The sequence below is a fragment of the Camellia sinensis genome, chromosome 15, assembly GCF_055761805.1.
Source record: "Camellia sinensis isolate YWXY chromosome 15, ASM5576180v1, whole genome shotgun sequence".
NCBI lineage: Eukaryota > Viridiplantae > Streptophyta > Magnoliopsida > Ericales > Theaceae > Camellia > Camellia sinensis.
This window is the reverse complement of record NC_138975.1, coordinates 132,189,757-132,206,188: the sequence shown is the minus strand read 5'-3', so window position 1 is coordinate 132,206,188 and position 16,432 is coordinate 132,189,757. Positions and strand designations below refer to the sequence as shown.

Here is a 16,432-nt window from a genome sequence, read left to right as displayed (position 1 = left end):
CGATCGGAAAATAGCGCGAGGTTTCTGTAAAGAACTACTAGAAATTACCTAACATTTCGCGCCCCCAAGAGTTGAACTTGACTCTCTACTGGGGAAGGCCAATGCCTTCACCACAGGGTCGCGAACGGGCTTCGGGCTGCCCACGGGACATGGACCATTTTTACATCCCTACATCACACCTACTACAACCTATGAGTGAAAAGGATCCAAATCCCTCTAAAAATAATAATAATAATAATAATCAATAAATAAATAAATATCTTTAATTTCAAAATGGATACGAAGAACATCAATATGAACACATTAAAGTAACTCAATAGGTTGGCTTAGTGGCATAACTTGGGACTTGGGGTGTACTTTCACAAGGTCTCATGTTCAATATTCACTAATTGCAATAATTTTTTTTTGGAGTCAATTCATACATGACATTTGCTCTGATCCAAAAATTAGTTAGGATGTATGAAAATTGGCTAGATACGTGATTAAAAAAAAAAATTAAAATGAATACATTAAAGTGAAGATTGTGAATAGATTGTTGTTGGATCATAAGAGTCATCAAACTTCAGAGAGAGAGAGAGAGAGAGATGGGGTTAGTACAACCCCAAATGATCATAGCAATGGAGGGTCATCCATACACAAGGAAAAGCACTTTGGCAAAGTTACTAACACAAGACTTGGGTTGTGTTCTTCTCAAGCTAAATAATGTTCGCAGCTGCATCACAACGCTTTAGCAGCTGCCATCAACTTTCATGAGCCGATCCGCAGAGCACCTCAACACGTTATCGTTCTAAGTAGTCTGCCAAACAACTTTGATCCAGCTTTTTTTGGACCTCTCAGTCGTCCTCGACTCCCCCCTCTCTCGTACTTCCCATCGAGATCGTTTGCTTCAACTTTCAACTTCTACAGGTAATTAAGAATGGATATTGATAATTATCTCTAAATTATACAAGTTTGCTCTCTTTTTTATTTTTTATTTTTTAAATTTATGTGGCTCAAAATTTAAATGATCATCTCTATATATTTATGAAATCTATAAAAATATGAAACTATTTTGGTTAAAATAAATAAAAGAAATTAATTTATTAAAACTATGATCGATTGCAAATCCTAAAGCCCAATTCTTTGGGTGGTTAGATTGGAAGGGGAAAATTAGAACTGGTGTCTTTCTTTGGTATTCATGGGGATAATGTGAGCTCTCTTTATGTGTTCTGTAAAGATGAAGAGGAGTCATGTAATCGTGTTCTCCTCTCTTGTCCTCTAATTTAGAAAGTTTGGTCACATATATGGTCAATTGATGGGAATTCAGTGGGTACAACCAGGGTCAGTGGAGAGTTTGTTTCAATGGTGACTAGGGTTAAGAGTCAAAAGGTTGGCAAGAAAAATCTAGAGAGTTATTTCCTTCGCTGTTCTTTGGCCCATTTGGAAACAAAGAAATGATTGTGTTTTTAATGAACGTCAGCTTGATATGCCAGAGTTATGTGATTTGATAAAATTGAGAGCTGCCTTGTGGGTAAGATCATCATCTAAAGAGCAGCCATACTCTATGAATAAGTGTATGGACCCAGATGTATGGCTCCTGAATTTACCCCAAATGGAAATGTGTGGTTGAGATTGAATTTATGTAATGTAGGGTCTATGTAAAATGAATCCAAACCACAAGATGATAATTTTGGGTAATTTTTGGGTAGTTAAGTCTGGGTTTGTAGTATTACTAATACTCTATTCATGATCTCATGGATAACCTGGAGCAGATTAGATTTGGTGTTGGCCATGGTGTTGGTAGTTAGCTCTGTTTGCAGGTATGATTGTGTCTAGGAGGAAAGGGTGCTGCCTGATTTGCAGGTCTTGTGTTTGGGTTCAACACTCATGTTATCTGCTTGTGTTTGCTACTGCTACTGAAGCACTTTGTTGGGTGATGTTGGATACAATGTGAGCTCAATAGCAGTTAGAGTGTAGTTCTAGTTGTTTGTTGTCAATCAATTGTTTCGAATATTGTTAAGCTCCTTTGTTTTTTAGTTGTTCTTATTTGTTGGTTTCTCACCAACTTGTGATGTGCTAGCAAATGATTGGGTGAGCTCTTCAGTGCCAACCTAGTTGGGATCGTTTAGTTGTGCTTTGATACTTCTTGCACTCATGCTCTTTATTGACGTTTTGTCTGCTGTATTGTACTCTGACTACATCAATAAAGATTACTTTTCTGTCGATCAAAAGATAAGTTGTCCAGTTACTTGATTAAATTTATCGAGAAACATTATTTGAAATTTTTATGGCAATTCTATCACATATGTTTTCAATGATATGAAAGAGTGTTAAATACTGAAATAATAATTGGAGAAAGTAAGAGAAGATAGAGATGAGCGAATAGAGAGAGAGAGAGAGAGAGAGAGAGGCACAATTGTTTCTATAAGTTGTATATTTCAATTACACAAAGAAGGCACTCTATTTATAGAGGATGCCTTGGATGCCTATGAACAATTAAATAATGATATAATGCTACACTAACATAATGCTACACTATACTAACATAATGAAACACTAACATAATGCTACACTAACATAACACTAACATAATGCTACACTAACATAATGCTACACTACACAAAGATAATGATACACTAACATAATGCACTACACTAACATAATGCTACACTAACATCCCCCCGCAAACTCAAGGAGGGAAAGCATCAACCAAGTTGAGTTTGGAAACAAGATCATTGAAGCGGCCAGGAGGATGAGCCTTAGTGAAGATATCAGCGGGTTGATCGACGGAAGCGATAGAGAAAAGACGAACAGTACCACAGGTAACATGCTGGCGAATGAAATGACAATCAATCTCAATATGTTTGGTGCGATCATGAAAAACATCATTGTGAGCAATCTGAATGGCACTCTGATTGTCACAATAGAGAGGGGTAGGATCAGAAGAAGAAACACCCATATCAGCAAGGAGCCAGCGAAGCCAGAGAAGTTCCTGAGTAGTATCAGCAAGAGCTCGGTATTCAGCTTCGGTGCTAGAGCGGGCAGTGAGGGATTGTTTTTTGCTACGCCAAGCAAGAAGAGAGTCCCCTAAGAAGAAGCAGAATCCCGTGGTGGAGCGTCGATCCGTAGGATCCCCAGCCCAATCAGCATCGGAAAAGGCACGCAGTTCAAGAGAGGAGGAAGCAGAGAAGTGAAGACCATGGAACAGAGTGCCTTTGAGGTAGCGAAGGATGCGGAGTAGAGCAGTATAGTGGGGAGTGCGAGGAGCCGACATGTACTGACTGACAATGTGAACAGCATAGGCAATGTCAGGACGAGTTATTGTGAGATAGACAAGGCTGCCGACGAGTTGGCGATAAAGAGTAGCATCAGAGAGAAGAGTCCCATCGAGAGGAGTGAGACGAATCTGAGGATCGACTGGAGTAGAGGTAGTTTTGCAATCAGTCAGACCAGCACGAGCCAGAAGATCGGATACATATTTGGTCTGGGACAAATAGGAACCAATAGAATCATGAGAGACTTCAAGGCCTAAGAAGTAGTTAAGAGTACCAAGGTCCTTCATCTCAAACTGGCGGTGGAGAAACTGTTTGAGGTGGAGAATACCAGCTTCATCATTACCAGTGATAATCATATCATCCACATACAGAAGAAGAAGAGTGGTACCATGAGAAGTAGTCCGGATAAAAAGAGCAGAGTCATAGGAGCTAGAGGTGAACCCAAAATCATGAATGGTAGAACTGAACGTAGCAAACCAAGCACGAGGTGCTTGCTTGAGGCCATAGAGAGCACGCTGTAGTTTGCAAACCTGATGAGGGGGAAAAGTGGACCCAGGTGGAGGTTGCATGTAGACCTCCTCAATAAGATGACCATTGAGGAAAGCATTTTTGACATCCATCTGAAAGAGCCCCTAGTGGCGAGCAGCAGCAACAGCAAGTAAACTGCGAACAGAGGTTAGCCGAGCAACATGAGAGAATGTCTCCTCATAATCAATACCATATTCCTGGTTGAAACCCTTGGCAACAAGACGAGCTTTGTAGCGTTCAATAGAGCCATCAGAATGTGTTTTGATTTTGTAAACCCATTTGCAGCCAATGGCAGTCTTGCCAGGAGGAAGATCAACAAGATCCCAAGTATGAGCTTTGTCCAAGGCCTGTAGTTCATCGGTCATAGCTTGCTGCCAAAGAGGATTAGTACAAGCCTCACGATAGGAGGTAGGTTCATAAGTAGAGAAGGCAGCAGATCCAACAATATAATCACGAAGATGGATAGGAGGTTGAGTTACCCAGCGTGGTCGACCCGTAGGAGGATCGGTGGGAGGAAGAACCGGTGGAGAAGGAGGTGTGGCAATAAGAGGTAGACCTTCAGGGAGAGCAGGCTGGACAGGATCAGGAGTGAGCAAGGGCGTCTCGATGGAGGAGGAACCTGTATCAAAATCAGCAGAGAAAAGATCTACAGAAGGATTAGTAAACAGTACAGTAGTGGAGAGTGCGGGTAAGTGAAAAGAGGATAGCGAGGAAAACATTTGGTGCTCCCAGAAAACGACATGGCGGGAGATACGAAGACGTTTAGAGAGAGGATCCCAACAGCGAAAGCCTTTATGTTCAATTCCATACCCAAGAAAGCAACAAAGACGAGAACGAGGTTCAAGCTTGGTGTGTTCATGGGATTGAAGTAGAACAAAGCAGGCAGAGCCAAAAACCCGGAGATTGGCGTAAGGAGGGGGAGTGCCATGTAGACGTTCAAAGGGAGTTTGATTATGGATGACAGGAGAAGGAGCACAATTGATAGTGTAAACAGCAGTGAGGGCAGCTTCCCCCCAAAAGTTTTCAGGGCAGGAAGAAGAGAGAAGAAGGGCGCGAGTAGTGTCAAGAATATGCCTATGTTTCCGTTCAGCACGGCCATTTTGCTGGGAGGTGCCAGCACAAGAACGATGAGGCAGTGCACCATGATGCTGAAGAAAGGAAAGGAAATCAGAATCCCGATATTCCATAGCATTGTCAGAGCGAAAAATTTTGATGGTTTTGGAGAATTGGGTGTGGACCATTTGGGCAAATCTATAATAAATGTGTTTAAGTTCAGACCTAGTTTTCATGAAAAAAAGCCAAGTAAACCGGGAAAAATCATCAATAAAGACAACAAAATAGCGGGATCCCCCCATAGTAGTAGTAGGGGAGGGCCCCCAAATATCGGAATGGATAAGATCAAAAGGTGCAAGGGAAACTGAAGTACTTTTATTAAATGATAAAGCAGGTTGTTTGGCAAGTTGACAGGGGATACAATTGAAATTATCGGGAATTACATGACCCAACTGTCCACTAGAAACCAAAGACCGTAAGCGATTAACAGAAATATGCCCTAAACGACAATGCCAAAGATGAAAGGGAGATAATGAGGAAGTAGATGTAGGAGCAGCAATCGGAGGAGAGGCAGGAACATGAAGGTGAATGAGTTCATAGAGACGTCCATGCTTACGGCCGATCCCAATAGTCTGCCCCGTCTGAGGGTCCTGTACCAAACAATCAGTAGCAGAAAATGTGACAGTTAGACCAAGTTCACATAATTGACCAATGGAAATAAGGTTTAAGGTAAGAGCAGGGATATGATAAACTTGAGGGATAGATAAAGAAGAGGTGGAAACAGTACCAATATGACGGACAGACATGAGGGAACCATCAGCAGTATGTATTGAGGGAATATGAGGAGAAGAAGAGAAGGAAGAAAAGATAGTAGAACTGGAGGTCATATGATTACAACAGGCAGAGTCAAAATACCAAGAAGAGTTACCTGGGATTACAGACAAAGCAGTAGGAGGAGGTGTACCAGATGGGGAGAGAAGTTGTTTGAGCATGGCCTCTACATCCGTTGGAGAAAAGCGAGGGGTAGACGGAGCAGACGACTCAGAGAACCCCGCAGAGGTGACAGCATCAGTGTGGGGAGACTGATTCCCAGAAGCAGCAGCAGCAGTGGGATGAGGCTGATTCCTAGAAGCAGTAGTAGCAGTGTGATGAGACTGATTCCCGAAACGATGAAAGCTTCCCCGGGCAGAGCCACCGCGAGAGGAGTGGCTATTGGACGATGATCGGGATGGATTGCGAAAACAATCCTGTTGCAGATGACCAGGACCAAGTTTGTTGCAGTAGCGGCAGGATCTGACGGGGCAATTGACCAGGATATGGGTTGAAGGAAGACCCCGATTCTGACAATAGAGGCAAGCAGTGGTCCGTTGGGTAAATGATGGCCGGTACGGAGGAATGGCCAGAACAGAGTCCACATGATGAGTTTGAAGAGTACCAAGACGCGTCTCCTCTGATAGCAACTCAGAAATTTCTTGTTCAAGAGTGGGCAATGGATGGCGATGAAGCAGAGAGGCACGTACGGGCTCAAAGGAGGAAGTAAGAGCCATAAGAAAATGCACCAACCTTTGCTGGTTGCGATAGATAGTAAATAAAACAGCATCTTCGGGGGTATGCCAAGTTGGTTCTGAAAGAGCAAGCTGATCCCAAACAGAGTACATTTGAGAAAGGAAGTCATTAATGGACTGAGTGGATTCTTGGCGCATGCGGTGAAGTTGGTTCTGAAGTTGATATTGGTGGGCAAGACCAGTAGTCTGGTATCGTTCTTTTAAGAAATCCCAGATGTCTTTTGTAGGAGTAGTTACAGAGTCAAGCTGAAAGCGACCAAATTGAAGACTGATAGATGTAACAGAGGTATTACGAAACCAGGTAATGATTTGGTAATTCTTACTGTCCCATTCCTCAAGTCGGTCTTCAAATGTAGCAGTAGGAACAGTAGTTTCATTAGTGTCACTGTCTTTCACCGGTTTAGTCACATCCCCGGTGACAATTCGCCAGAGCTTCTTCCCTTTTAGGAAGGAGGACATGGCTTGGGCCCACAGAACATAGTTTGAACCATTCAAAATAACGGAAATAGGATAGGAGGCATCATGACGATCCATAATACTAGTTGAATAGGGTTTAAAGTAATATGATAGACCTGTAGGAGCAAAATTAGGTAAAACAGAGTGTGCCAGTGAGTCCGGAAGGTCGAAAATAGCCAGGAAAGGTATGCTGGACAGAGATGATGTCAGCAAATATGTCAGCGGCGCACGTTAGCAGAGTGTAGGAAGGAACACGTTAGCAGGAAGCGGCGGTGCACGGTAGCGGCAGGCGCAGACGCGGCGCACGGTAGCGGATTTGGCGCACGCGGGTGCACAGTAGTGAAACGGCGCACGAGAGGCGCACAGTAGCAGGCGCGGCGTACGGGAGAGGCAGGGCTGACGTCAGCCGCGGGTCGTGTGGGTGCGTGTAGGCGCGTGTCGGAAGGGAGAAACAACGGATGGCGCGTGCGGGCGCGTGTGAGAGTGGTGGCGGAAATGGTGACGCGCAGTGGACACTGGCGGCGCGTGTGGGCGCGTGAAAGGTTTTCTGAGGCCGGGCTTGGTGCCGTTGGAATCGTGAGGAAATTCCGAGTGGTTTGATGTAGTGCCGCTGTGGATGGGACTAAACACCAAAATTGCAAAATGCCAGAAATGTAACACTGTGCTCTGATACCATGAAATAATAATTGGAGAAAGTAAGAGAAGATAGAGATGAGCGAATAGAGAGAGAGAGAGAGGCACAATTGTTTCTATAAGTTGTATATTTCAATTATACAAAGAAGGCACTCTATTTATAGAGGATGCCTTGGATGCCTATGAACAATTAAATAATGATATAATGCTACACTAACATAATGCTACACTACACTAACATTATGATACACTAACATAATGCTACACTAACATAACACTAACATAATGCTACACTAGCATAATGCTACACTACACAAAGATAATGATACACTAACATAATGCACTACACTAACATAATGCTACACTAACAAATACAATTCAAAATATATCACTTTAATAAATAAACTATTTTATAGTTGCTAAAGAAAACAAATTTATATATGCTTTCATATCATTATTATTTTTTATATATGTAAAAACTGATATTGTAGCTCATACTTCTCTCTTTTTTTTGTTTTTTTATTTTATTTTATTATATATATATATATATATATTAGTAAATATGTTCGTCCCTTTTATGTTGAATTCTGCATCTGTCCCTATTTACAGGAGCCCATCTTATTTATCGTTGAGTGCATATCAAGTGATAGAGTAGAATAGAGGAAACGTCTAGAGAGACAACAAGGGGTTGTTGATGGTGTCACCAGTTGGTACATGCCTTCAACATGGGATGATCTTAAGATGTTTTTGGAAAAGTTCAATGAGTCCTTTGATTATGACATTGGCGACATCCGCAAGCTCACTCACGGTGGAAACTATTGCCCACATTATTAAGCGTGTCAATTATGCCGTGTCTCGTCTTTCTATCTACCAATAAAGCCACCGCGTCGACTTCAATCAGTGGATAAATAGCGGTTTTAGAACCCTTGAAGGAGAGGAAGAGTCTAAATTTCCAGTCATGAATAAAAAAAATGCGAGCAGCAGAAAGACGAGCAATCTATACACTTGCATCGTTTAAGTGAAGAGATCAAGGATGAGGATAACAATGGCAACAATGTTACTTGTACAAAGTGTCAGAAACTCATCTCGGGTCATCCATGTCGAACTTACTACAAATGTACCCAATGTGGTCTAATCCTCCACAAATCTTGTGCCAAGAAACCCCACAAGGAGCAACTTGAACCTTTCGATTGTCTACCTTTCCTCGACCCATCCTCACTCGAATATTCTTTTCCAGAGACGTATAGTTGTCATTTCCACTCAAACATTGACAATGGATGTTAATTATGCAAAGGTGCCTTCTATAGTTGTTTTGATTGCTCAATAATTATGCATGTTAATTGTGTTTTGCTACATCTTAGCCTAAAACACCGACCTCATAGTCACGTTCTCACCCTTACTCGTCCTCTTCAAGACCAAGATGGCTCAAAAGAGGTCATATGCGATGCTTGTGAGAAAGGAAGAGACCCGAACCACCGGGTTTACGATTGTAAGCAATGCAACAGGTATACATCTCACTTGAATTGTATAGTTTCTATGAAGTTGAACTTGCCTTGACGGAGTGGGGGCAAAATACATTTTTTAGCCTATGTAATTTGCCCGAGGCAAATTTTAAATATAAGGTTAATTCATATTTATTTAGTTTTGATTCCAATCTGCAAATAATAATTCTCTTTAAATTTATTTATTGTAAAAGAAAACATTTATACCTCTTGACTAAAATCATCCTTCACCACTTTAATTTAGATTTGTTTGAGAATGGATTTGTAGTCAATAGATTTCAAATATCTAAGCAATAGAAATCTATGGATTTTCTCTCTGTAGTTTGGATACTGAAATAATAGGAAAGATTTAAAATCTACAGCTCCACATTTTTTTTGTTATGATAAAAATTATATGATAGATTTATTTATTTGTTTTTTCAATCTAATTTAATTAGTGTTGATCTATATTATTTAGATTAGTGGTGTAATTAGTACAGCCAAATTTGCACACATCTCACTTAAGGAGGTGCCACCTCCTACTTAAGAAAATGTGAATATAAGCATAGACAAGTATCTAATTACAGAAAAAATCAAGAGAAAATAAGAACAAATGAATTATTTGAATTATCAAAATAACACACATGATAAATTTTACAAAGTAAATTCAACCGTATAGTTGCTTCTCTCTAAAATAAAGAGAAGCGTAATCCTCACATATAATCTAAACAAATATAAAAGAAATAAGACACAACAACTAATAAAATTGTATATCAAAGCAATAAATAAATAAATAATACTTGCACACATATTTAAAGCTCACATGAGAGCACATTTCTATAAGCGATAAGTTGGAATTGCAAGCAAGTGTTTGGCTCTTGGCAATGACAAGCCAAATTTCTCACTCATATCCAATTCATTTGGTTTCATCCCATTAGGCAATTCCCAATAGTAATGCATCAACTAAGCCACCACCAACCGAATGTTAGTTAGCCCTAAATGCATCCCGGGGCATCCCCTCCGACCTGACCCGAACGGTATAAGTTGAAAATCCCTTCCCCGGATGTCCATGTGCCCATCCATGAACCTCTCGAGTAAAAACTCCCCAACATTATCAGACCAGATACTCGGGTCTCGGCCCATAGCCCAAGAATTCACCAAAATCCGTGAATTCTTAGGTATGAAATAGCCATCGATGACAATATCCTCCATCGATTCACGTGGGATCAATAATGGAGCGACCAGGTGGATCCTCAATGTCTCTATAATAACCATTTGCAAGTACTCCAACTTTACCAAATCCGTTTCTGCCACCATTCTCTCTCCTTCAACGACACTCATGAGTTCTTGTTGGAGCTTTTGGGCCACCCTTGGGTGGGTCAGGATCTCTGACATGACCCACTCGATTGTAGTGGTCAAGGTGTCGATCGCTCCGACAATCATGTCGATTGCGATTGCTTTGATGTTGTTGCGATCGATGGAGTAGAAGAGCTCATCGTGGGTTGTTGTTGAGGATTTGTTGTTCATTAATGACAACATTACATCAATGAAGCCTTTTTTCTCATGGGTTTGGTGAATCCTAGAAGGGTCTTGTTTGTGCTCGGTGATGATGATCTCCAAGATTGTGTCAATGGCCTTTCTGGTTTCCTTGAAGCTTCGAGTCAAACCCTGAATTCAAATGCGATAATTAGAAGCCATATGGTTGACATATTATTCAATTTTGACATTTTTTTTGTGTGTGTGTGTGTGTGTGTTTAGAGTTTACTTTTGTTTATTTATTTATGGGTTAATTAGACGGACCTCTCTTAATATTTGGGGGAAAAATATACAATAAATCTCACAATTTTAACATAATTAATTACATTGAGTCTCTTGTAATTTTAATTTATATAATACTTAGTCTCATCTTCAACAATAATTTGTTAGGTATATTGATAAAAAAAATGTTGTCGTCAATTTTTTTACATGAAACTGTATACTTTACATTGTTTATTTTTGTATTTTCACAATATCTACATTAGGTTTAGTCCATTTAAACTTACTAAAATAGAGGTCAATAATTATATCAAATTGTAATTTATTATATTTTTTCCCAAATTTCAATAGTAGTCAATGTATTTTACCTTTTATTTATTCATTTATTTTGGGTCAAGAGAAAAAAAAATGGAAATAAAAGAAGGGAAAATTCATTACACATCACATCTGATTAAGAAGTTTGTTAAAATTATGTGGTTTTTTTTTTCTTATCCGTGCTGATTATATGAAAATATTAAAAATTTTAAAAACACTTTAAAAAAATATTATGAGATTATGACATTTGGAAAGATTGCATAAGAGGTGAGAAGTTTTGATGAAATATTTCCGTGAAATATGACATTCATCTTTTTAAAAGTGGAGTTGGAATTTAGGGAGCCTTTGCTTATCATACAAATAAAATGTTTAAACAAATCTAAAATGTTAAAAAAAAAATTAATAATCAAAATTCCTCAATTCGTCTAGTCAAATAGAACCCAAAAAAGGTTTTTTTAAAAAAATTTCACTAAAAAAAAATCTAACAAATGGATTGTATTTTTAAATTTTTTTATTTTTTACTTGTGCTATAGGACACTTGTGGGTACAACTGGAGCACGGTCACGTAGTGTTCCATGATATTATGATTGATGAAAAATATGAAATTATTGTGAAATATGAAAGAACATGTTAAATAATAATTGATAAAGAAGTATGAACACTCTAGAAGTAACTAACCACTTGTTTTGCATGTGAGTTTGGCATAGGTTGGGGCTATTTTAGGTTAAAAATAAAATAAAATAAGTTTTTTAATCTCATGTTAAAAGTTATCACATCTAAATTATAATCATTATATTTTTTGTTTCATAAAAATTAAAAAAATCAAAAAATCTATCCCAAATAAAATTATTTTAACTCTAAATTAAAATAGTCAAAAAAATCAAAAATTAATCCACATTCGAAGAATTTTTCCTTTCAGAAAAGTAAGGCTATACGTCGGGGTGAGCATGGTCTGGATTGGACCGGATTGGGGGTAAAATCAGTACCAATCCGTTATTTACGGTTCTTGAAAAATTAGAACCAATCCAATCCGTTTAAATCATGGAACCAATCCGAGCCAATCCATTTAAACACGGATTGGATCGGTTTAGGACCACGGATTCACGTAATTAAATAACAAAAAAATGTATATATAACACTTTAATTTCATAAAAACATAAACATAGCGCTATATTAGTTCCACAATAGCAACATGTCTTTCTATAATAGCGACATATTGTTCTTGAATTTAAACAATCATAAGAAAATTGGTTTTACCATAAGTATTTAAACCATTACAAATTAAAACTAAAAACTAACAAACAAAAGTTATAAAAGAAGATATTATGCGGGTTTAGGTTTGAGTTTAGGTTTTATATGGAATAAAAGAAGATACTATGGGGAGGATGTATAATAAAAATATAGACTATTTATATACGGTTCGGATCGGTTCAAATCCGGAATCGTGGGTTCAATCCGGAATCAATCCGTGGACTACGGATTTTTAATTGTTCAATCTGAAATCGAATCACAGATTCAAAAAATCAATCCAAACCTATCAGATTGAACTGGACTGAATCAGATTACAAATTTCACGAATTCCTTACTCAGCCCCAATATGGCCAAAGTTACAACTTGAATAGTGGGTCTAGCGGCCCATAAGTTTATGACATCTTTTCCTTACACAAAATCATGTGTGGCATGTTCGCTTTTTATTCACATTACTCTTCTTATTTTTTTTTATATATATTTTTATATAAAAAATTAAAATAATTAATTTCTAAATTCACAAACAAGGTCTTAGTGTTGTTGTCAATTATTTTTTTTATAAATGTAATAAATTAATTATTAAATCAATTTATTATTATTTTTAATGATATATATTACCAAATGAACGATTTAAATTATCAAATATGAATCCAATAACGGGTACGAACAAAATCCTTCAATCCAAATCTAGAGAAAGGGATGGGCTTAGGGCCCACCACATGTCCAGATTCGAAGCCCTCCGTATTTATTATCCATAAATAAAATTAACTTAATCGAATATTATAATTTTTTAATCTTATCATGCCTATTTCTAAAATAATGAAATTTATTTTTAAAAACATATTTATTGTTTATTTTTTAAAAGATAAACGAGATAAAATAAAAAGTTACGATTATTAGATAAATTTAATTTTTTCAATAAATAATAAAATTAATAATTTCATATTTTATGTAAAGCGAGTTTAGTTAATTTCATAAAATTATGGCTATGTTGATTTGTAGGTTTTCTGGCTAAAAAAAAATCAAAATAAAAGTTACAGGAAAAAAAATTATATCATATCATATGTAATATCAGTGACTTTTTTCCTTATAACTTCCTATTCAATTACAAAAATTATTTCAAATGCACTAATTTTCTAATTTTTGTCACTTCATAAAAAAATAAAAAACTCAAAAAATTCACTTAAAAGATAAAGCTGCCAAACGGGCACTCAAGGGTTGGTTTGGAAATTTCTTACATTAGCAAAACAATTATTAACAAAATCAAAAAGTCAAAAAATCAAAGAACTATTTTAAAAAGTAAAAAAAAAAAATTAAAAACTTTTATACGTTTTTTTTGTAAAAAATTAAAAAAATATTCAAAATATACTAATTTTTTTCATCTCATATTTTAACAAAAAAAATTAAACTTATTCACGTTAATACACAAATAAATATAATTTATCTTAAATTTTCAACCTAATACCACAATACTATGGGTTCATTTGGGATGTAAGTTGACTTTTTAGCTTTTTAATTTTTTGACTATTTTAACCTAAGACTAAAAAGTCTCGTTTGAGATAGACTTTTCAACTTTTTTCACTTTTGTGGGAGAAAAAATGAAATGATTATTAAGGGTGCTCGCGAATAGGATTTGTGCGGTTCGCGGTTCGGTGTTGACACTCCCGCATTTACGCAGTTTGGGAAAAAGTCAAACCGCAACCGCCCACAGTGCGGTTTGAATTTTTTCTTTTAAAAATTAATTTTTGATTTTTTTTTTGGCCATTTTGTAAATATTTATTTTGGGTCATTTTCTTCAAATTTTACTAAAATGCTCCAACATATTAATTAATGAATTAAAACTTATAAAATAAAAAACACAACAAAATCAATTCCTAACACGGTAAGATCAAAACTTATTATTCAAAAATAAATAAATAAATAAAATCAACACCACCACCAGCTCCTTATCAATTGTACTGTTTCATTGCCCATTGAAGACAAACACCAACTTTAATTACATGCAATCTTCAATTCATAGAAATCAAATACACATATATAATATATGTAAATTAGGAATACATCTACGCAGACTGGAACGAAATAACAAATGAATAAATTAAAGATAAGGAAGAGAAAGAAGAAAAAAAAATTGAAAATGAAATTTACCTAAGCATAAAGAAAAGTGTTGGCCACAAAATTACTAGGGAAACCAGCATTTAAAAAAAAAAAAGGTTATTGCGGACGGGTTGGGCGGGTGTGGTTCAAACCTGCAACCCGCCCACAACCTGAAAATTAGCAAGAATTCAAACCGCACCCGACCCTAATGTATTTGTGAAACCGCCCATACGTGTGCAAGTCGGATCGGGTATGGCGGCTTGGGTGGGTCGAATAACCCTATGCCCAACCCTAATTATTATAATTTTGATGTGATATTTTGTTTTGTTGATTTTGTAGCTTATTTTATCTTTTTGTGGTTATTTTAGCCAAAAAGCCTTAAGCTTCTTCAGGCCATACGAGCACTATAATTTTCATTCTTATAATCTTAGGCCTCATTTGGGGAGTAACTATTTTAGCTAAAAAGTCACTATAAATTATCATATCACTTTTTCTACTTTTCTACACATTTTTTTTTATAAAAAATCAAAAAATCACTAAAATAACTTATCCTTTTTTTTTGGTACTTCGGAAAGGAGAAAAAAAACTTATCCCTAAACCATCTGAATCCTAACTTTTGACAAGCCAACATCATCTTAGACTTATCATAGCATAGGAAAGTGAACATACATGGAGGTCGAATGGAGTCAAGGTAGGGACAAAGTCTGCAACATTGAAAGCTTCCACTAATACCAGAGACTTCTGAACAATAGCCTTCAAATCAAACCTCTCATCACTACTCCTCCCAAACACCATCTTACAAGTCATGTCCTCCATCACCCCTTCTACCTTCTCACTCAAATCCACTACCTCACGCGCTGCCGCTGTCGCTGCCGTCGCCACCTTTAACTGCCACACTAACGCTTCCATCTCCTTCCTTCTCATCGCTCTATACCCATCAGTTTTCCCCACACTCAATAATTTTAAAGTATACAATTTTCTAACATTACGCCAATATGACCTGTACGTTGTAAAAGCCATGCCTTTGTTCCCATAGGACAAGTACTTGGCCGTTTGGATATTCGGCCGGCTAGCGAAGGTCATGTCGTGGGTCTTTAGGAAGTGCTCGGTAGCACATGGGGATGAGACTACGATGGTTGGGATGTTGCTGAGTTGGACTAACATGATTGGGCCGTATTTTTTGGATAGGGCTTCGAGGGCACAATGAGGGAGCGTGCCTATCATGTGGAGTTCCCGATGATTGGTAGAGCCCATAGACCGGGTGGTAAAATTTTCCGACTATTTTTTTGACGACGGAGGTGGTGGAGGAATGACCACCAAATGGCTCCAAAGAGAAAGAAAAGAATGGCAAGTGTGCAAGGGCTCATGTTGTTGGGTACGTAGTTGAGGTTGGAATGTGATAACTATGATAAAAGCATAATGCCTAGCCAACCTCCCAAATTTATACCTTTTTTCATCTTAAAAATATTAATCTCTTATTTTATTTTTTATTATCTCAAAATATTAATCTTTTTAAAATTTTTACATCTAAATCATAATTATTTTATTTTTTCTATCACAAAAGTTAAAAGAATAAAAAAAATATATCCCAAATAAATTTTTTTAACTCAAACCTAAAATAACTAAAAACTAAAAAATTAAAAATTCAATTCACATCACAAATGAAACTTAGGCCTTGTTTGTTTTCAGAAGTAGAATGGAGGAGATTCATAGTGAGGAGATTCATAGTGAGGGAATTGTTAGTGAGGGGATTGATAGTGAGGAGATTAAGTAAAATTGTGTTTGTTTTGATGATAGTTGTTAATGTAGGAATTGTTAAATTATTTTTATATAAAATAATAAAACAAATAAAAAAATATAAAAAATTAAACATTAATATTTATACAAAAAATCTCAATATATAAAAAATAAAAAAATTTCTAATCCCCTCACTATTTTTTTAATATCATCTCCCCAACCACCATCTCAATTCCCTCTCTAACCTCCATCTATATCACTTTCACCATCCTAATCCCCTTCTCAACTCTATAAACAAACACAACACTAA

The 16,432-nt window shown here is 37.1% G+C and overlaps 1 protein-coding gene and 1 long non-coding RNA gene across 2 annotated transcripts; one reads left to right on the top strand and one right to left on the bottom strand.

Annotated features, from left to right (window-relative positions):
• The first annotated feature begins 570 nt into the window (after positions 1-570).
• LOC145813535 (uncharacterized) lies at positions 571-9,130 on the top strand. The gene is made up of 2 exons (XR_014356674.1): positions 571-906; positions 8,099-9,130. It is a non-coding gene; the product is annotated as an uncharacterized LOC145813535 (long non-coding RNA).
• Positions 9,131-9,566: 436 nt separating this feature from the next.
• Positions 9,567-15,795, bottom strand: LOC114296108 (cytochrome P450 CYP736A12-like). The gene is made up of 2 exons (XM_082909027.1): positions 15,055-15,795; positions 9,567-10,638 (listed from the first exon to the last, which is right to left on the bottom strand). Exons 1-2 carry the CDS (start codon positions 15,637-15,639, stop codon positions 9,934-9,936), a joined length of 1,290 nt encoding a protein of 429 aa, XP_082765153.1. The 5' UTR covers positions 15,640-15,795; the 3' UTR covers positions 9,567-9,933.
• Positions 15,796-16,432: the final 637 nt, after the last annotated feature.